The 22939-nt window shown below is 43.4% G+C and overlaps 1 protein-coding gene across 1 annotated transcript in view; it reads right to left on the bottom strand.

The window, feature by feature from the left end:
- Positions 1-471: 471 nt before the first annotated feature.
- LOC123375826 (coagulation factor XIII B chain-like) overlaps positions 472-22939 on the bottom strand; it is an 83735-nt gene continuing 61267 nt past the window's right edge. The window contains exons 20-25 of the mRNA XM_045027132.1: positions 21191-21324; positions 15505-15687; positions 12102-12302; positions 10033-10233; positions 4193-4393; positions 472-1388 (exon numbers count right to left, since the gene is read on the bottom strand). Coding sequence (XP_044883067.1) covers positions 1375-1388; positions 4193-4393; positions 10033-10233; positions 12102-12302; positions 15505-15687; positions 21191-21324 — 934 coding nt within the window. The 3' untranslated portion in view covers positions 472-1374. The remainder of the gene's footprint in view (positions 1389-4192; positions 4394-10032; positions 10234-12101; positions 12303-15504; positions 15688-21190; positions 21325-22939) is intronic.

The raw sequence follows: 22939 nt of genomic DNA, 5'->3' as shown, positions 1-22939 counted from the left end.
AGGGGCAAGGCTTAGGCCACACCCTTGTCCTTGTCATTCCCCACTGGCTGGTTTAGATGCCTTCTTGGACAACATGCTGGCTTTTGTGAATCTACATTTGAGCTGGGAGATGTACCCACATTAGAGCTGCCCAACCTCACGCCTAAGAGCAGCAGCGTGCAGCAGAAGCACTAGCAATAGCTTGGGCTAGCCAGCCGAGTAGGTAGCTGAAGGTCTGGCAGAGTTGTACTCGGGGAAGCAAGGCTACGCTAATGCCTGTGTGGTGATAGTCTGAGCACAGCTAGGGTAGATATGGCTATGCAAGCTGTGAATCACACCTCCAAGCTCAAATGCAGACCTACTGTTAGGTGCCTGACTCTCCCCAGCCCTTGGATAGGAAGCCTGGGTATTTAAATTAGAAGGGAGATCAGTAACATTACCCAGCTTTAGCTGCCCTAGGTCTAGAAAAAGGTTTATACACATAGCATCGCATCAATGTTCACTTTCTCTTTATTAATTTGTCATTCTCACAAATGTGGATTCTGATAAGTTCATCTCTGTCACACCACTCATCTAATTTCTAGTTTGTTGCATATGATAGAAGGTAAAAATATTTAATTTGTTCACACACTACCCACTGCATGCATCATGTTGCTGTTCAGTGAGCTGCAGGCTTTCATCTTTGTCACCGCTTTTCAACAACTCCTAAAATTCTTTCTTTCTTTTCTTCAGGTTGAGTTGTTAATAAAAAACACGCTCAAACAACAGATTTTTTTAAAAATTGCTAAATGAAATATACAACTCTTTAATTTTAAAAAAAGAAAAAATAAGACAAGTTTAAATTTTCATCAGAGAAGTGAATATTTTCTATACACCTGTGTTAGAGGTCTGGATAATATTTTGGTTGCATGGACCAAAACATTTGAAAGAACGATGACCAACTGCTCATAGGGATGGGCGGAACTCAAAATGGTCTCAATCCATAAATAAACCTCCAGATGTAGCAATTGGGCTACAAGCCTCCCAAGATTAAGGTTCCCTGTGAGAATTCTTGAAGTTTCTTTCTGGCCCAAATCAGGAATACTACTGCTTTCTGTTTCAACAAGCAGGGAGTGTGTAATTCAGGACGTGCAGCCAAGTGTACAATTTCCCTTACAGCTTCCTTTTCCAATTTTCATAAAAAAGCTGTAGTTTGGAACTTTTCACCCATCTGTTGTTACTATTTTATGATTAGTTTAATATACATTGTGACAAAAGTAGTAATTACATGTATCAGTTCAGACAATCTAGGTTAAAATACTGATAGGGCATAATGTGTGAACATTACAAAAACTGGTTAATGGTTTCTGCTCCTCAGATCTGGGTTAAAATTATTTGCTCGATGCTTCTTTTTATTCATTCTGAAGTACCTGTCAGAAAGAGAACAAATATTGGAAAATTAATTTAGTATGTCAAGTTTTTTGAAACAAATATTACGTACAGATCCCCTTTGGGTCTCACAGAAACAGAATATTGATTTCAGCACAAGTTCTTAAAATTCACTTTGGATAATTTTAGCCATCTTTGGAAACTAAATGGGAACAAACTCATTAAAATGTAATTGCAGTTACTCCTGAACTGCAATGGTTCAACTACTGTTCATATTAAAAACAAATCTTTTATGGTATGTGGAACTTAAAGCAGGATAGAAAACCATGCATTGATTTCATACATATTACTGTATTTTATCAGGATCCATTGTGGAGCTACTAGCATTGAAAAGTGATGGAATTTTTGAAGCAGAGATCTTCATCCTGTTTCATCCTGACTCCCTATCAGCTTCTTCTATGCTTCTTCTGCATGGCTAGTTTTGATGGCAATGGCACTACCTGCAGGGCCGGTGCTTCCCTTAGGCGACCCTAGGCAGTTGCCTAGGGCGCCAGGATTCAGGGGGCAGCATTTTGTGCGCTTCCATGGTGCACACGGGAGCTTCTGGTTCCGCTCCAGTCACACCACTGAAGGACCTTCTGCCGATGTGCCGCGGAAAACAGCGGCAGGCAGTTGAGCAGCTCAATGCCTGCCGCTGTCGCCTGCAGCATTTCGGTGGAGGGTCCTTCTTTGGCGGCGCAATGGGAGTGGAAGCAGAAGCTCCCACGCACCTTGTGGTGAGTGCACAAAATGCCACCCCCCAAATTCTGCCTAGGGCGCCAGAAACTCTGGCGCCACTCCTGGCAATAGGGCTGGATTCCTGAGTCCAAGCATAACAAGGGCCCAGACCATCTAGCACTGCAGGGTCTTGGCACCTTAAGTATGGGATCTTGGTTTATGCAATTGCTGTGTGGATGCAAGGGGGGTTAGGCTTGAGTCAGAGCTCAAGACCAGGTTTACACTGCTGTGTAGACATACTCAGTGAAGTGGATATGAAAGATGACTATAATGCCTTCAGGCTAAGTTATGAAGGACTTACATGCATTTCTGGTTGAGTGGCTTCTCTGGGGACTGATAATAGGAGGGCTGCAGATTAAATGATGGAAGTGGGGGGGGGGTAGAAGAAGCAGCCGGAAAGCTGCAGAGAGCCAGCAGACAGCAAGAGAAGTATTAGTAGCATGGCCTGATAGAAATCCAAAAGAGACCTCCTTGATCAGAATGGTGAATGTAAAGGTAGGCTTATATTGTGAGCAAGGAAACAGCCTGCTGTTCAGAGAACCAGCACGTTGGTGCATTCTTTGTAAATAACAAGGTTTGTGTCATGAAAACACCTGTCTGTACCTCCACAAAAACAAGGCAGAAGACCTATTGGCTAAAATGCTTAGGCCAAAAAGGGCAAAGTCAAAGATGGGAAAAATAAATTAAAACATGAGATGGAGATTTTGCAAAAAGGTATTGAAGCAACAGTGGGAGGTTGCCTATGAAGGTATGAGAGATTACTCGCAGCCTGAGTTAAAATATTTGTTGGGCCACCAGATATGAAGTTTCCGGGCAGCTAGAGAATCCCGGCTGTGACACTCCCAGTCTGAAATAGAAAGGCAGCTTGTAGCACGGCAGTAATCCTGCTCCTGCCCTGAAGGGCTTAAAACAGCCCTGTGGGAGGGCTGTGGTGGGAAACCAATAAGCTAGGCTGATTGGGGAGGCAGCCACAGATGGGGCCATGCCCCAATCAGACCACAGCTGGCCCTATAAAAGGCCAGTGCACCAGGAGCTGGCAGAGTCTTTCTCTAGCTGTTCAGAGGGAAGGGCCTGGCTGCTGAGCAGGGCTGGGGAAAGGCCAGAGGAGCTGGGGAGCTCCAGCCTGGAAAACCCCCATACTGCAGGCCTTGCTAAAGGCCGGAAAAGATACTGGGGTTGCAGAGGGCAGTCCAAGGGTAGGCAGAGGTAGCAGGTCCAAACCCTCCTTGCCAATGATGAGTGACAATTATACTGCAGTCCACCCCAGTGAGCAGGGGCTAGACGGTGACTGGCAGTAGCCAAAGACTGAGGCAAGGTGGGGATAGGAGGTTGGAGGTTCCCCAAGGAGGAGAGACCAGAGAGACTGCATGGGGCAGAACTGCACGAGAAGGGGAACCGGGGTCCGGGAGGGACACCGGGGCCAGCAGCAAGTGAGACACCGGCTTGCAGAGGCCACTCCTGAGTGGATTGAGCTAATTCCCAGGATGACCAGCAGGAGGTGCTGCACCAGTGAGTCATTGCCCCGTTACACAGATCAATAGGGTGACCAGTAAATTGACTCTTGTGGATAGAAGGTTTCAAAGTAACTATGGGACATCAATAAAGTTTTCCGCAATATGAAATTTGTTAGTAGCGATGAACTCCAGAAAGGAATTAAAGAGCTAAAAGATCAGCATAAGAGAGAAATCATAGGAGTGTAGACCACAATGGAATTCAGCTGCCTGGAATTGAGAAGCCAGAGAATTTGGGTAAGACAGGAAACTTACAAAACTTTTCTGCTCTGTTTGTAACCGAAACAGGTCCAGATGTCAGAGGGAGATTGTCCCAGCTCAAGTAATAGAGCTCACAAGCAAAGTAACCAGTGTATCTCTTTAACCCACCATTTGTCTTCTCTATTTAGATTGCAAGCTGTCTGGGTCAGGAACCATGACTTCCCACATATTTTTATGGCACCCATCACAATGGTGCCATTGTATTTTTTAAACCTGAGAAATCCTCGGTAAAAATTTTAACAGATGTTTTAGTCAGATGATTCACAAGAATTGTAGCTTAATTGGAGATCACCTACCTCTTCTCTTACATTTAGGATATGCCAATTTCCCCTCCACACACTGTACTCTAAAGGCAGAAGATGTTGGATCCCTTTCATATCCCCGTTTACAGTCAAATTCAACAAAGTTTCCACTTTCTAAATTCAGACTTGTTTTCGAGCTCCATTTCAGCCCAATATTGTTTTTCTCCATATCTTCTGGGGATGTTGTACATAGCTCTGGAAATAGAAAAATATAATTTCAGTATGTACATGTGGATGTATCACTGGACATTTGGTTTACTAACTGTATGGAGACTCCATGCTGAAAGATACTCTGTTGCTTGAGAAGGAATTGAGGGCAGTTCCCCCACGCAATGCTAGATAACTACACAGGCCCACCCAGAGGATTCAGGGGGCCTGAGGCAAAGCAATTTCAGGGGCCCCTTCCATAAAAAAAAAAGTTGCAATACTATAGAATACTATATTCTCGTGGTGGCCCCACGGGCCCAGGGCAAATTGCCCCACTTGCCCTCCCCTCCCGCCCCTGGGCGGCCCGGGAAAAAGAAACATTTAACGACCTTCTGCATCTCAGCACAAATCCAGTTTTGAGAACTTCTTTTCAAGTCAGCTTTACAAGGTATATCTGGTTCTCAGCATCAGCTAGTGCTAAGAGGCACTAAAGCTCATTAAAAGGGTTGGACAAATATTTTCCATCAAAACTTTTTTGGATCGAAAACTAGGGGGTTTTAAAAAGCAGAAAAAATCGCGGACAATGTCTGCTTTCCTTCAAAGATTGTTGTTGGTTTTTTAATTGAAAAGCTGAAATTAGTCTGCCAAAACCTGAACATGAAGTGTGTGGCCAAATATTTGCTGTTTGCTGTGTTTGATTGTTTAAAGAAACAATAAAAAAAAAATCTGCTTAAAAAAAATCCAAAACTTTTGAACCACCTCAGCTTGTGACCAAATCCCTGAGGCCATCCAGTCAGAATTTTCCAGGTTTCTGACACTCTGCTGGCTTCCTTGACTCATATCTGTCTCTATAACTTTGGTTTCATTTAGGTTAGAACATAAGAATGGCCATATGGGGTCAGACCAAAGGTCCATCCAGCCCAGTATCCTGTCTACCGACAGTGGCCAATGCCAAGTGCCCCAGAGGGAGTGAACCTAACAGGTAATGATCAAGTGATCTCTCTCCTGCCATCCATCTCCACCCTCTGACAAACAGAGACTAGGGACACCATTCCTTACCCATCCTGGCTAATAGCCATTAATGGACTTAACCTCCATGAATTAATCTGTTTCCTAGAGACTGTCTCCATATGGTCCCCCACAAAACTGGAGATGATTACTGTGGGTTTGTCTTTAATATAAACTATGAACATACTCCATGAACTGAGCATTTGAGCTTGTTCCAGAATCTGGGATGAGCCTATGTTGTGAAAACTGAAATGCTCAAAATAGCACATGTATGTGAATGGACACAGAGTGCTAAAATTAAATTAACCTAGGGGTTCTTAAACTGAGGGTCGGGACCCCTCATGGGGTCACGAGGTTATTACTGGGGGCTGCGAGCTGTCAGACTCGACCTCAAACCCCGCTTTGCCTCCAGCATTTATAACAGTGTGAAATATATTAAAAAGTGTTTTTCATTTATAAGTGGGGGGGAAGGTTGCACTCAGAAGTTTGCTATGTGAAAGGGGTCACCAATACAAAAGTTTGAGAACCACTGAATTAACCCCTCTGGAGCCTTGGGGAATGCAGGGAAGGGGGGGGGGGTCTCCCTTGGTAGGGTTGGGAAGGATATTGCTCTTCTCATGTGATCCCTCCCCCATGGCTCTTGGCTCTATCACTGTTCATCTAAAGTGGCTAATTTTAATGAAGCTACCCTCCCCTGACGTGAATCTCTCTATGCCACTGAAATTAAATGTAGACTGTAATTTGGCATTTGAGACGTGAAAGGGATGGTAGCCCTAAGGGAAAAGATAACAGCTTGGCTCTTTGTGTTAAATAGCTGTCTGCAAGCCTCAAACTGCTGAATGAGCTTTAGGGTAGGGAAGGCTGTGCCTCCCCAAACAACCTGGCCCTGCCCCATATTTGACCCCCACCGACTTCCTGCTCTCCGACTGCCCCCTCAGAATCCCCAACCCATCCTGCTCCTTGGCCCCTCACTGCCCCCCTGAGATATCCCCCACCCCTCACCAACCCCTCCTCCCTGTCCCCTGACCCCTATCCACCCCCTCTCCCCACCGCCGAGTCCTGACAGACTGCCGGAACACCCATGATCCAACCCCCTGTTCCCCATCCCCTGACCTCCCCCCAGAACCTCTGCCTCCTCTCTGTCTTCTGACTGTCTCTGGGACTCCCTGCCCCTTATCCAACCCCCCCGGCCCTCTTACCATGCCGCTTACTTCCACCTCCCCTCTCTCCCAGAGCCTCAGTGCTCCACGTCCAGGAGCGGCCTGGACAGTGCTGCAGCTGTGTGGCTCCGGCAGGACCTGAGCTCCTGCCACTCGGATGCAGCTCACAGCCCCACCCCCTTACCAGCAGGTGTTCAGGCCCTGCCAGAGCCATGCTGCTTTAGCTCCGTCCAGGGCCGCTCCCAGACAGATTCTCTTTCATGTCATTGAAGTATGGATTGTTCCAATTTTTAAGAAAGGAGACAAGTCAGTGTGAAAATTAGCAAGGCATTGCCTTGCTATCTACAGCAGGGAAAATTCCCACCTGTATCCTCTTAAACAGATACTCCCACTTGTTGAGGAAATATTGCCAGAATCTCATTGTGGTTTCAGACCATCCTGTGGGACAACCAACATCATCTTCATTCCCCACCAAATCTAGGAAAAATCTTGGGGACAAAATCAGGACCTGTACATGGCCTTCATTGATTTGATGAAGGCCTTCAACACCATCAATTGTGAAGCCCTATGGAAGCTGCTGGCCAGATTTGACTGCCCTCCAAAATGTATTAGGGTCTTAAGGCTTCTTCATGATCAGATGACTGCCACCATTCGCTGTACTGACTTAGAGACCCTTTCATCATCAAAACTGTGATTAAGCAAGGATGTGTTATTGCCCCAACCCTGCTCTCCAGCTATTTAGCAGTCATTCTGGTCCTCATTAAAGACCACCTCCCCCCTGGAATTGAAATTCAATACAGAATGGATGGGCAGCTTTTTAATCTTTGACGTCTCTGCTCAAAGTCTGAAGTCCTCCAGGCGTCTATTATTGATCTTCAGTATGCTGATGACTGTGCCATTCTTGCACATACTGAGAATGACCTTAAGTCCACACTACATTTTTTTTTTTGCGCACAAGCTTACTGAAGCCTAGGGCTCTCACTTAATATTGAGAAGACTAAATGCTCCATCACTCTGCTTCAGGCCTTGCACGTGATCCACCACAAATCACCATTGAGGGACAGACTTTGGAGACAGTTGAGCACTTCTGCTACCTTGGTAGCCAATAGTCTCTAAATGTAAAAACGACAGTGAGATCCAGCACAGGATCCAGTGTGCAAGTGCCTCCTTTGGGAAACGGCTCTGATGCATTTTCACAGACCATGACCTATGGAAGGGCACCAAGATTCAAGTCTATAAGACAGTTGTCATCCCTACACTCCTTTTTGGATGCGAAACCTAGTTATCAACAGCACCTCAAGAGTTTGCAGAGGAACCACCAACAATGCCTCCAAAAAATCTTTCATATCAAGTGGGAAGATCACTGCACTAATGCCAGCATCCTCAATCAAGCCAATGTCACCAGCATTGAAGCAACAATCCTTATCCACCAACTCTGCTGGGCTGGACATTGTGTGTGAATGCTAGTTTCTCACCTCTCAAAACAAGCCCTCTACTCTCAGCTCATGTACGGTCAGAGATCCTGCGGTGGTCAGAAGAAGTGCTACAAAGAAACACTAGAAATGTATCTCAAGAAAACTGATATGGACATCACAAGCTGGGAGGAGCAGGCCACCAACCAACTACAATGGTGCCACATCCTCCATCAGGCAGTGGCCTGCTTTGAGGAGAAGTGCCTTGCCCTCAGATTGAAAAGAGACAGAAGAAAAAAACTCTCTCTCAGCCAGGGCCATCCCTAGCTATTCTGGAGCCCTGTGAAGCCCCCCCCCCGGGGGGGGGCAGGGCTGACCACCCTCCAGCACTCACCTGTGGCGCGGCTGGGGCCAGGTCGCTGCACTTCACACCGCTGGTGAGTGCAGGCCCAGCCCTGCTGCAGTCCTCAGGGGGGTGGGGCTGTGGCTGGGGGCAGAGCAGGGTGGGGGCTTTGGGGAAGGGGTGGAGCAGGGGCTGGAGCAGCATGCAGCTGCTCAGGGCACCAGGAAATTTGGGGCACCTGCGTACTTTGTGTATGGGTAAGGACGGCCCTGTTCCCAGCACGCAGCTGACCTGCCAGAAAATGTCTGTACCTACTGCAGACAGATCTGTAGTTTCAGTCATCTCAGGAGCCATATGTAAATCCATGGTAGCAATCATCCTCGAATCGAGAGATCACAGATGATGATGAATCATATTGTGTAAAGGAACAGTCTGTTGGAAGCTAGGACCAGATGAGCACAGGGAGACCCACACACTCTGGTTCTATTTTACAGTCTGGCCCCTCTGTGTCACTCAGCTGATGCAAGAAGTTTGCCGAGTTATAGGCTGTGAAGCTGAGAGCGGGGGGGTGGGGACCAGGGCTGTGGCCTGATTGCTTTTTGACTTGGCGAAACCTGTATAGCTGGTGGAGTGCCTAGGAAGAGGAGAGTCAGGAGGGAGGCAAATCTGTCCCCCACACACATACCTTAAATACCATTGCACATCTCCTGCCCTTAGGAATGGATAAACACAGGAGCTGGGGATTAATTGGTGGAGCTGTGTGTGTCTGAGTCAAAAGCTGCCAGAAAGCCAGTGAACAGCAAGAGAAGTCCCGGAAGACTGGCTCTGAGGAAAGGCTGATTGAGCATTTTTGGACAGAGTGCTGAATGTGAAGCAGGCTTAGAACTGTGAGCAAAGAAACTGCCTCCTGATGTTTGTTCATTTTGCATTCAGAAAAACAGGACTTTGTACATTCTTTGCAAATTAAACTGCTTCATAAAAAACCTGACTCTATCCCCAATTTCTCTTCCAAACACAGAAAATGAGGTGGAAGACCCTGAGTATTGGCTAACCACTCAGACCAAAAAGGATTATATCAAAGAAGATAAAAAGAAATTAAAACAAGACCTGAAACAGGAGTGGGAAACTTCACAAAAGAAACTGAAGCAATATTTGGCAGTTTCCTAGAAAGGTATGAGAGATGACTCAGTCTGAAAGAAAATATTTGTTGGGGCAGCAAATACAAAGTCTCTAGGCAGACTGAGAAGCCCAGCTGCAACACTCCCAGTGTAAAATGGCAAGACAGATAAAGGAGGTGACCAGCAAACTGACGCTCATGGATAGGAGGTTTCCCAGTAAACAAAGGAGATCAGGAAAGCTTTTCCCAATATAGTTCTTGTTAACAGTGATGAGCTCCAGCAAAGACTAAAGGAGGTTAAAAAAAAAAAAGCCAGCTTCAGAGGGAAAGCAAATGAGTGCAGACCACAATGGGAGTCAGCTATCTGAATGAGGAATGGGGCCAGCCAGAGAACTTGGGTGAGACAAGAACACTTACAAAACTTTTTTCTGCTCTGTTGGTATCCCAAAGAAGCCCAGATGTCAAAGGGAGATTGTTCCAGCTCAACTAATACAGAGCAAATAATACTTTGCTTGTTAGCTCTGTCTCTTTAGCCGACCATTTTTGTTCTCTATTTTTTTTCTAAACCCTAGAATTCATCAGTAAAAAAATAAAATCTTTTAGTCAGGTGACTCACCAATATTTTAGTTTCACTGGAGATTACTTACCTCTTTTCTTACACTTAGGATATGCCAATTTCCCCTCCACACACTGTACTCTAAAGGCAGAAGATGTTGGATCTCTCACATATCCATTTTTACAGTCAAATTCAACAAAGTCTCCACTTTGTAAATTCAGTCTTGTTCTTGAGCTCCATTTCAGCCCAATATTGTTTTTCTCCATATCTTCTGGGAATGTTATACATAACTCTGGAAATGAAAAAATATAATTTAAGCATGTACATGTGGATCTATCATTGGAAATTTGATTCACTAACTATTGAGACGTACCCTGTCACCAAATGCTTTACTTAGCTAAATAAAACAGAAGTATTTACAGATAAGATTTGAAAAATAAAGGAGAGATGGTAAGGTTGAGAGAACAAGAAGGAATTATCGAGAAACAAGCTTTCACACATATCCAGGTGATACTGTGGGAAGGAACAGAGAAGAGACCGCGGCTAGATGAACAGCGAGAGAGACAAGGTTAGATTATATTTTACAATCTGGCCCATTTGTGTCACTCAGCTCATGCAAATGGGCCAGAATCTAGCCATAGCTGGCCAACAGAATACTCCCCATGTAGAATGATCCTTTTCAAGCCTCAGAAAGAGTAACAGAGGGCAATTCACCCTCATAGTGCTAGATAACTACAGCGTGGTGCATGAGACACAGCAGGATGCATGCGCAGGCTGAACAGATACTGCTACATGAAATCTCCAATCAAAGGTGCAAGGGACGCAAGTGCACCTAGGATGGAGCACCCATTGGGACACTACTCGAAGAAGAAGGAATTCACGAGAAGGGGGCTTTCAAAACAACGGTACTCATACTGTATAAAGGAACAGTCTGTTGGAGGCTGGGACCAGATGAGCAGAGAAAGACACGCACGCACACACACACACACCATGACTCGATTTTACAATCTGGCCCCTCTGTGTCACTCATCTGATACAAGGGGCTTTACTAGGTATAGGCTATGAAGCCAGGGTGGGGGGAACCTGGGCTGTGGCTTGATTGTTTTTTGACTGGGCCAGACCTGATCAGCACTGTGATCCTGTGTGCCAGGTCACAACGCCGGGCACTGATCTGGAGTGGATGGGATTAGGAGTTTATGGGCCAGGGCACTTAAACTGCTGGTTGTGGTGGTGTTGGTGGCCTGCCTGAGAAAGGAAGACAACAGGCAGGAAGAAGGCAAATCTGTGTCCCACTCACACACTCCTTAATTTTGTTGCATTGCCCATGTCTGTAGTGATGAATAAACACAGGAGCTGAGGATCAATTGGTGAAGCCATTTATGTCTGAGGTAGAAGTTGCCAGAAAGCTGTGGGAAAGCCAGTAGACAGCAAGAAAAGCTCTGGAAGAGTAGCCCCACAGAAAAGCTGTGAAAGCATTTGTTTGGACCGAGTGCTGAATGTGAAGAGATGACTCGCAGTCTGAGAGAAAATATTTGTTGGGTCAGCAACTACAAAGTCTCTAGGCAGATTGAGAAGCCCAGCTGCAACACTCCCAGTGTAAAATGGCAAGACAGATAATTGAGGGGGCCAGCAAACTAACCCTCATGGATAGAAGGTTCCCCAGTAACTCAAGGAAATAATGAAATCTTTCCCCAACATGGAGCTTCCTAACAGTGATGAGGTGCAGCAAGGACTTGACTTAAGGAGCTTTTAAAAAAAAATATATATCAGCCTCAGAGGGAAAGCAGATGAGTGCAAACCACACTAGAAGTCAGCTATCTGAATGAGGAATTGGGCCAGCTAGAGAACTGGGTAAGACAAGAACACTTAGAAAACTTTTCTGCTCTGCTAGTAACCTAAAGAGGCCCAGATGTCAGAGGAAGATTGTCCCAGCTGAAGTAATAGAGCTTACAAGCAAAGTAACCCATGAATCTCTTTAATCCACCATTTGTGTTCTCTATTTAGATTGCAAGCTGTCTGGGTCAGGAAGCATGATTTCCCACATGTTTCTATGGTACCCATCACAATGGTGCCATAATATTTTTTTAAACCTGAGAATTCCCTAGTAAAAATTAAGACAGGTAATTCACCAATATTGTAGTTTCACTGGAGATTACTTACCTTTTCTCTTACATTTAGGATATGCCATTTTCCCCTCCACACACTGTACTCTAAAGGCAGAAGATGTTGGATCTTTCACATATCCATTTTTACAGTCAAATTCAACAAAGTTTCCACTTTCTATGTACAATTTTGTTTTCGAGCTCCATTTCAGCCCAATATTGTTTTTCTCCATATCTTCTGGGGTTGTTGTACATGGCTCTGGAAATGGAAAAATATAATTTCAGTATGTACATGTGGATGCATCATTGGACATTTGATTCACTAACTGTATTAAGACTGACCCTGTCCCCAAATGCTTTACATAGCCAAATAAAGCAGGGAAATATTTTCAGATAAGATTTGAACAGAAAAGGAGAGTTGGTACAGTTGAGAGAACAAGGAGGAGCTCTAGAGAAGGAGGCTTTCACACAAACTGGTCCAGGCCTTTGCTAGAATAAGCATCCCTAAGGAGATCCTGACAGACCAAAGGACTCCCTTCATGTTGAGAGTAATACAAGACTTATGTACCCTGCTCTGCATCCAAGCCTTGCGGACCTTGGTCTATCATCCCCAAACAGATGGTCTGGTCGAGCGATTTAACCATACTCAAGAGCATGATCTGAAAGGTGGAGGCCCAAGACAGAAGAGACTGGGATTACCCTCCTACCATACTGGATGTTTGCGATATGAGAAGTTCCCCAGGCATCTACTGGATTCTCCATCACAAGGCTGAACCACCACCGAAGTAGGTAGTACCATAAATGGACCATGGAGATTCTAACTGCTAGGCATTCCTTTTCTACTACGTCATACCGTTGCTCCTTGGATGTGGGGTTTCTTACAGGTTTGGCTTTGGGGTACTGCGTAGCATAGTCCAAGATGACAAATATGCTTCGGTGGCCCTGGGCTGATCTTTCTAGTGGGCCCACTAGATCCATGGCTATCCTTTCAAAAGGCCTCAACCAGAAGAGGTGGGGCCTCTCAAGATTTTAAGTCCCTGGGGCACAGGCTGTGACTGGAAGCCCCAGGGCCTTTAAATCAACCCAGGGCTCCCAGCTGCAGAGGTAGCTGGGAGCCCCCTGGGCTCATGGGCAAATTAAAGGCTCCGGGGCTCCGGCCGCCATGGACCTCTGGGCCCTTTAAATCCCCACCACACCTCCAGCTGGGCTCAGGGCTCCCACAGCTGCAGGGAGCTCCGAGCCCTTTTAATCCCAACCGCAGAAGCCGGTGCGGTCTGGCATGGCGTTCTGGCTCTTGCCGTTCATGGAACTTCTGGGCTTGCAAGGCCATCATTACCCTGGACCTGGACAGGATCTCTGCGTTCAGCAGGGGGTAATCTGGCACCTCCTCTGCAGTCATATCATAGTTTGCCTTCTGGGCCTCCCTTCACAAAAATGGGGCAAGGATGCCCGACCGCTGGTCTTGGGGCCAGGCCTCCTGCAGGGCTCTCCTCTTGAAGGCCAGGAGGTATGCCTCCACATTATCCTCCCAGGTCATTTTCTGCAGGCAGTAGCTGGCCCATGTGGTCCATGTCCCGCCATACCCATGGCTCAGCTCTGTAAGGGTCTTCACCTGGTTCACGAGTTCCTGCAGCATGGTCTGATCTTGTGTGGCTTGATTCGTCAGCAGGTGATTGGTCTCCTGCTGCAGCCACATGGCCTCCTGTTGGGCAGCTGCCTGGACCCAGGTAGCTTCCTGCTGGGCAGCAGTGGCTTACACCAGTGCTTCGACCACATCCTCCATCTTGGGGATGGGGTGGTCATGACCCATCCTGGGTTACATTCACGGCACGGAAATCCTACTTTTGGAACCATGTGTTGCAAAATGGCCAATGTTGATATGGTGGGTCCTGCACTTTTCTTGGTGGGGGGAAAGTACGCCACCCTTTGCCCCTGCTCTCAGGAAGGTGGTAGAGGAGAGAAAGCAGGGGAGGGGTCTAGGTTTGCTCCTCACTCTGAGCCCCAGCCCCTGTTGACACCTGCAGGTTTCTAACCATCTTCCCCCTTTGGTAGGGTTACCTTTGGTCCTGGACGCTGGGGGAGGGAGTCTCCCTGCCCTCCAGTTCTCTGGTCTTTCAACTCTACAGCAACACACTTCCAAACTCCAGTCCTCATTCCTTCCTTACACCACACTGTCTGCCTGAAGCAGGGTTTTTTTATTAAGTTTGACAGGCCTTAATTAACTACAGGTGCTTCCATTAACCTGTAGTAACCCACCCTAGTCTACAGGGAACCACACCTTAATTAGCCTAGGGTTTATATATCTCCCTTCGACCACTCTCCCACTTCTCCCAGGCCCTGCTGTAGCACCATAGCTAAATAAAGCAGAAAAATATTTTCAGATAAGATTTGAACAGAAAAGGAGATGGTGCGGTTGAGAGAACAAAAAGGAGCTCTAGAGAAGGAGGCTTTCACACTAACCAGGATCATATTGTGAGAAGGAACAGAGAAGAGACTGGGGCTGGCTGAAGAGAGAGACAGAAAACAGACAGACAGCATTATATTCTATTTTACAATCTGGCCCCTTTGTGCCACTCACCTGGTGCAAGTGGGCCAGAATCTAGCTATATTGATCCAACAAAATACCATCCATGTGGAAGGATACTTACTTTGATGATATGAAGCTGGCAGATCAGGCTCCCCGTTGTCTTCTCCCCGCCCCCCGACCTTTGTGTAGGTGACATGGCAGAAGAGAAAGGGGATGTGGTGGGCTAGTCCTGAGCTGTGAAGTCAGGTCCAGGACACACAGGCCTACATGATCAATTCATCATTAATTTCAAACCCACACAGAGCTAGTTGCACAGCTGGGGATCACTGCACCACAATGTACTCCAGCCACCCTGTCCCCACTCACTCTCAGCATATGGAGGTTGGAGAGAGCAGGCTACACTGGTTTTATGCCAGTTACAGTTCCCCTGGGCAAAAGTGGAATCCCCTGCTGCTCATGCCAGCATCGTGTCTACTTCAAGTACTGAAGAGCGGTGACCAATATTCCTCCTGGTCTTCCATAAGTTAGTGAATTGTATTTCACAGCACCTGCTATAGTTGAAATCTTTTCAACTAAAATATATATTTGAATATATCTTTTCATGTACAGTAAACAGTAGTTTCATTATAATGGTTGTTGCAGGTTTTAACGAAGATATATTTTGGGGGTGCATTCTAAATACTTATAATGGTGTGGTTGTTTGCCATTTGCCGATCTTTCTTTTGGAAAAATCTGCACTGATGTCCCTATAAAGAATGTGAGTCTCCCCCACATATGCTCTGGTATAAAGCAGGGGTCACTCCATTCAGATTTATGGAATTAATCTGGTGTTACACCAGTACAGGTGACTTCAGGATTGGGCCCATAGTATGAAAAATACCACAGTCGTAAAACTCATCACATTCTTTTTCATATCGTAGATATTTGTACCCACCTAAGCAAACCGGTGGGTCGGTCCATTGGCCAGACTCACAGCTAACGAAGGCAGATCCCTTCATTCTATAAAAACTTTGGCACTTGTATTCCACTCTTGAACCTGAGTCATATTCTTTCTGTAGGAAGACCAGGACGTCTCCATTATCAATAGCAGGTGGGTGCCCACACTTTCCAGCAGACTCTAAAAGTAATGTAGAAATAAAAAGCATGCACATCAGAGATTTACAATAAATGTTGTAAGATCACAAATATTACAGACTAGTGCTATCAAATGTACTATGATAGAGCAGGAAAGATCCCAAAGGAAAATTTAAAAAAAATCCTCTTGGTATTGGAACTGAACACAAAATACTACAAGATATATCTTTAAAGTTAACGCAGAATGATACTTCCATACTAGTAGTATGGAACTAATGGCAAAATAGGTAACTTGCTACTCCAGCTTGGTCAAGACCTGATCCTGGGTTGCTTTTCAAACAGGTTAATTTGAAATCCTTTGCATCAATCAGCTCTGCCCAACTAATCTCACCAGTCTGTCTTGAGCACTGACTAGCACAGGAACAGAAAGTAAGAGGCTTTGGCCCACCTCCTCCTCCTCTCCTTAGGCTCATGTGGATCAATCAACTGAGAAGTGCATCCATGTGCAGTACCTACTCTCTCCAGGACCATATTACCATGTAGGGTGTTTGATACACCAAGCACTTGTCTCAGAGCATTGTGAATTATGATGTTACCTTTATAGCTTATCTTCATATTGAAAGACTGGGGTAAATAATGGTAAGAGAATACAAGCTAAATAGAAGTTGGGACAATACAAGCCAAAGGAGTGGAATATGAAACATAGAATAACACTAGAGAGATACATGAGTGTAAATCATACAAGACAGAAATACCACACAAATGGAGGGAAAAAGGAAAGAAAGAATCCCAGGACACAAAAACCTCTTGATGTCCCTATAACTGATAAAATCATAGATGTGCCCTTTAGAAAGAACCCTTCACTGGGTGCATTTTAAAAATAATTGATAGAGCAGCTAAAGTCATCATCTGAAATGTATTCTCTAATACAAACTGCCTTTTCCTCTTTCTCTGTTCCTCTTCTCCCAGAAAGGGAAGTGAGACTGGGATAAATAAGATAAAGTTTTGAAAATGCCAAGGGTAAAAATTAACAGGAGTAATAAAATACTATACCTTTACTCATCATAACTTGACATGTATCTCTGCTTCCTTTCTGCTTAATGGTCTGACCCTTTTGCCTTAAGTCCCATCCCTAGGTCTCACTTTTGAAATGTGCATTTCTGGCACTGGTGGCCATTTTGAAAAAAAAGTTTTTCCTTTTTATTTAATTTATTCTTATTAGATGCATTAGAAATAGGAAAGAAATATATTTCTTGCTCTTTCCTCATTTTGACAAGAGAACACATTCAATATATTTAGTGCATTTATTTAGTAAATAAAGTCTACTAAACAGGTGTACAATGTTGTAATAACCAAAGAATAAAGAAAGGCTAACATGCATCTTTAGGGAAAAACAGTTGTAATAAAAAACAGAAATGGCAGAATCAAGTGTTCCTATATATGATACTTTTTTATATGCAGTTAATATATTTCATAATAAAGCCTTAAAGTCCAAGGAATAAAGAAGAGGGTTTTTATACACACACACACACACACACACAAAATCACATATTTTTACAGAAAAATATTTTATTCACTTACTGTATTTTTAAATAAAGAAATTAAATAATTGTACCATGTCTAAATGACAAGGAATAAAGGAGGAGAAGTTTTTATATGTACATCATGCATTTTTCTTATTTTTAGAGAAAATATTTTATGTATTTAATATATTTTTAAATAGTAATTAATTATACAAAATCTTAAGGTAGAGACAAAGGAGAACTGTTAATGCATACTTTATATAGAATTATGCATTTTTATAAGAAAATATATATTTCATGAAGTTAAGGCCTTTCTAAATAGTCACTAAATAATACTTTGTGACCTTTGTGGAACTGTTTAATCAACTTTATTTAGAATTGCAATATCTGCATAATTTTTTTTCTAAAAATGCATAATTCTTTCTATATGTATATATTAATAATTTATTCCTTTTTCATTAATACTTTCTATAATTTAATGATTTTATTCAAAAATATGCTAGCTGAATTAAAAATAATTTCCTATAAAAATGAGGAAAATGCATATTAACGTGTCATAACATTTCTTTATTCTGCTGTTACTAAGCTCTTTTTAATTATGTAATGACTTAAGTTAGTACATTTCTAACTACATTTTCTCTAAAAATGTATGATTTTATGTAACACTCCTTTATTTCTCTGTCATTCACTTTGTACAATTATTTAATGAACTAGAACTGTTCTAAATGCACAAAAATATTTGTTTCTCAAAATGCATGATTCTTTAGAAGTGAACTAACTGCATATAATTTTTTTTCTTAAATGATAGAAGGGATGTTAATACATATATATTAACATTTTGTTCTGCCATTATTAAGATGTTTGTAAATTAGTATGCTTCTAAATAATTGAAAAACTGTCTTAAAATTATGTTTTGTAAAACATGCATGTTAACCTTTGTCTGTCATTATGACTTTGTACACCAGATTACTAGACTTTATTTAAAATTGCACTAAATGCATAAAACATTTTCTTCTTAATGTGGAAAGGGCCACAAAGCTTCATTCAGTTCTACTACTTCCAGGAAGGAGAAATGGAATCAGAAGTTTTAAAAACTTCCATTTGTTTTCAGGATGGCAGCCAGCACCAAAAATGCACGTGTCAAAAATGAGACTTAGGAGAGGGACATAAGGCAAAAGGGATGGGTCATAAAGCAAACGAGAGGCATGGGAACATACCAAAAAGTAGCATGAGTGAAGCTATAGCTTTTTTAAAATGACTAACATTGAATTTCCCTGGAAAAAGAGGATGAAAGGCAGCAAGAAAGTGAGAAGAAAAACTCAGAGCTACATAGCTATTGGCTTTCTACATATCACTTAGCCTTCTGTATCTAATAGCTAAACTTTAAGAAACTGTTTGGGGCAGCATAGAGGCTCTCTCCACCTCAGGGATAGCTCCAAAACCATTGCATCTCTCTTCAACACAATGGTTTAGCTTGGTGCTTTTTGGTGTGAACAAGGTGCGTTGCATGCTGCACTACAGTTTTGGGGGTGGGGGATGAGTTATGCTCCCCTTTGTGGTTGGCTAGCTCTTCTGCCAAGGCCCTGCCCCCCCATCCTTCTTATGTGGTGGGTAGCATCCCACTGGGAACAGCACTAGTAAAAACATTTGGGTTAGGATGCATAGAATGAAAGTCAAGCAACTATGGAGATTTATCAAAATCATCACGTTTCTGCAAAAAGTTTGATGAATCTGTATTTTATCTGAGGGGAAAATTTCTGATGAGCCCTATCCACATCATACTGTGCTCTTCCTCCCCAACTCACAGAAACTCCTCTGTGGATTCTCCCTTGGAGTTTATGCTTTGTACCAGAGGTGGATATGCCAACTAGTCTCTGCCAGATTGCTTTTGTTTTGGGGGGCGGGGGGGGAGGGAACAAAGTCATGTTTCTTTTTCATGTCACAAGGATAATTTTATATGTACCTGAGCATACTGATGGGGCTGTCCATTTTCCTAAGTGACGTGATTATTTTGGATCCCGTCATTCTATGAAAACTTCGACATTTTGTACCCCACTGAAGAGCCTTCTGCATATACTGGCAATAGGTCAGAAATGATGTCTCCATTTTGAATAGAAGATGGGGGGCCACACCTTCCTAACACATCTAAAATAAACAGAGCATTGAAACAGAGTAATTGCACTATATTAGGGTACTAGTTACTTAAAGTGGAAGTGCTAGTAGCACTATTCCCTGCCCTAACTATACCTATAAAATCTGAGCCTTCAATAAAGTAAGAGATCAATCTTGTTATTTTTTTTTAATTAATGTTTAACTCGCCTCATATTTTTCTTTTCTTCCAGGTCTCAGTTCCTGATTCCAAGTAGTTACCTCTCTCACTGTACAGATAACATGGAAGGAAGGGTGGTAAGGCTAGAATATTGGAATTACTCTTCCTGAGAAGTTTTACTCTACCAGGAGATCCATGCTCTATGAAGGCTCAGTAATGTTCATGCATCTTGGATAGACTATTTCTGTGTGCTCTGTATTGGGCTGAGTGAGAAGGTGAAGTGCTTACATCTGTCTAGTGAGGTTTCCAGTGTTAAATGCGATAGTGGTTATTGTGATATAAGCACTTCTCCATTGAGCTACTTAATATACATTAAAGAATGATTTAATATCATAGTCTGGACGAGCCTAGAAGAAATTCCAGCATAATTAAATGTTTGTGTCCCTCATTTGGGGTCCTTGTTATACATTGTGCCCTGCATTTTGGCATTGCATGTTGAGAAGCTTGCCCTGAGTTGACTTAAGTTCTTGCCACTCTAAGTTGTCATTAATTAAACTCTAGAGGCCACATCCTTGACCCTGGTTAGGGTCTTTTAGCACCGCTGGAGTGACATGAAAAAACTTATAAATTATCTCTAACTGGGAATGGTGAAGATTCCCCGCGTATGATGGAGTGGTTTGTCATTGGCAGCCCCACCCAGTCCTTAGCTGGTAGAAGGTTCCCTATGGGACTTCTCTTGTCAGCACAACTTAGAACAGTCCTTGGGCTGCTTACAGTTATGGCAGGAGCTGTTTCTCCCCCACCATCCACTTGTGACCCCAAATGTGGAGCGAGAGAAAGGTGTCTGAATGTCGGCTAACGTACAAAACAATTAACCAAGCCAATGAAACAACTGATAACAGCACAGTGTACTGGCACCTCATGTCATTTTCTGTGCAGAGTTTGGTGTACATGAAATTCAGTTATCCGGATATGCCTGCCTAAGGGAGTGCATTTTTCCAGAATGTAATACATTGAGTAGCTCAGTTACCATGGATTATGTGAGCAAAAAACAGCCTGTCCTACATTAACAGTTATGATTCAAATTACCTCTTTAGTGTACCAAAGTTCTTAACTGCTTTGAACCCTCCCAGTCTCTTGGAAAGTCATCCCTCTGTGTCCTATTTCACTGAATGATGTGATGGGAAAGGACTCAGACGGTCTAGTGTCAAAGATTAAAATGGCCCCTTCTCTAGAGCACTCAATGCACTATCTAACCCCATATTATCTATATATCAGGTCCATATACCAGAAACTTTTCTACAATCAGCACGATATTACTCTTGGAGTGATATGAAATAAAAACAATCTCCAAATATACATAAATCCTGTTGAATTTATAATTCATTTAATGTGGCAAAAATAACTATGGAGATGAACAGGAAACAGATGTGAGTACCTTAGTAAATTTCACCAGCTGTCAGGATTACAGCAATAATGCACACAGAGCTACTAGGAATGCTCGCATACTTTTGCACTCTGAATCCCTTTGAAGTATTTTGAGGGATTCACTCAGCCTTGTTTCATTAGGCAGTAGACACATGGGAATAGTCTTTATAACAACACAAGGGAGGCCCCATAACTAACCCTCCATCTGCAAGGGTTCTCACACACTCTCCTCCATTTCTAAATCCCTATGTTACCATGTTCCATGTGTCATTGTTTCACCCTTGCAAAATGGGGCTAAGGATCATTTAATTCATTTTGCAACTTACCTTGTCCCTTAGCATAGAAAGCCCACAGTATCTGAATGATGATACCGCTCAGCAAAGTCATGTTGGTGCTTGATAAAGTACACCCAGCACTTGTAATAGCTGACCTGGAGTTATGCTCTTCTCTGGATCCTGTCCTCAGCAAATGAAAACTGACCTTCCTTTATAACCCCTTTCTGTTGTACCCTCGACCTCTTCTCTTGCAACATCTAATTCCAGAAATAACAGATGTAAACTCCACCAGGAACACAGTACAAGTTCTTTGTTTATTTCCCAATGCTCCTCTTTCATGACATAGTCAGGAAATGATGTGAGGGGAAACCTCTATTTTACTCTATGACCAACCCATTCTTTTGTACATGCCACAATTTTTGATTATCTAGTTGCTGGGTCACCCGCTTTCTGAAGGTGGCAGGATCTTCAGGGTGAATGTGCATGGCCCCAGTCCTCTTCCCTCACCAAAAGCAGCACCAGGAGGAGGCACCTGGGCTGGCAGGTGCAGTGGACAGAACACTGAGGTTATATCTATGCTAGAGGTTTAGTAATTGATTCAGTAAACCAGGAGCCTGCAACAAACATTTGGGCAGTGTTTACATTACCCTTTACAGGCGAGTCTCATCTTACGCGGGGGTTCCGTTCCGCGGCTAGCGCGTAAAGCGAAAACCACGTATAGTCAAAATTACATTGAGTTGAATGGCGGGTGGAATCGCCCACACTACAGGTACAGTATTAAAATTGTTAAAACATTTCTCCTGGGTGTAACAACTCCATGGATTTGGGGCTCTTGGAATCCCCTAGCATTTTGGGGAAGGACTGTGTCTCAATCCACATTTCCTGATTGAGTGGTGGCAGTTAAAATGTTAAAATTGTTATTTTTCTCTTTGTTTTTGCCGACATGTAAAGATGAAATCACACATGTTAAATGTGTGTAAGATGCGACAGACCTGTATATCTGTGTCAACTACCTCATATTAACTGGCAGCCAATTAGGTTGTGGCAAAAAACTTGAGTGAAGCCCAGGCCTGAGAGATAGCATTTACCAGTGGAAGCTGGTATTGTGCAAGCCTGACTGTTTATCAGTCATTGATCAGGACACACAGACACTTTGAATTTTGGAGTGAAACAGAGATTATTTTGGTAAATCATGTTTTGGAGGAACTTCCCAGCAAAGGTTAAAGACTGTTAGTGTATTCACATTTACTTACTTTACGTTATCAGACTATAGCTCACCCTCTACATCCTTTTGTCCCTCTGGGGAGTATAGTAGATGTGGATAATTGTTTTGTGGAGACATCCAAACAACCATGAGGCAGGGACATTTACAAATACAGGATTATCTTTAGTGCAAAAAATAACATTCAAAATTTTGAAATTAAAGTGTATATATTTTGTGAAAAAAATTAAAAATGAAAAAATGCTTTATAACAAACCCCACAAAATGAAAAAAGCATCAGATATCAATATTGCTTCTCCATTTTTCAACCAGTTTTAATAGATTTGCTCTGGTAGGTACCATAGAAATGTAAAGAACTGTGTGTTATTCTGTAGTTACAAACTGTTACACCCAGCAGCTGACTATACTATCTTTAGTGCTCCCAGCACTGGCATACCCGATAGCAATAAAAGAATTTCCAGGCACAAGCTCAGTTTTCCCATTATAGTCCCAAGTTGTGTTGTCAAGAGAGGGCTGAGCTGGTCTGAACACTGTTTCTGAGAAGGCCTCAGAGTACTGCCATTAAATATTCTGTGAAT

This window comes from Mauremys mutica, chromosome 8 (assembly GCF_020497125.1).
Source record: "Mauremys mutica isolate MM-2020 ecotype Southern chromosome 8, ASM2049712v1, whole genome shotgun sequence".
NCBI lineage: Eukaryota > Metazoa > Chordata > Testudines > Geoemydidae > Mauremys > Mauremys mutica.
Note: the sequence above shows the minus strand (reverse complement) of the source record. Positions and strands in the feature narration are given on the sequence as shown.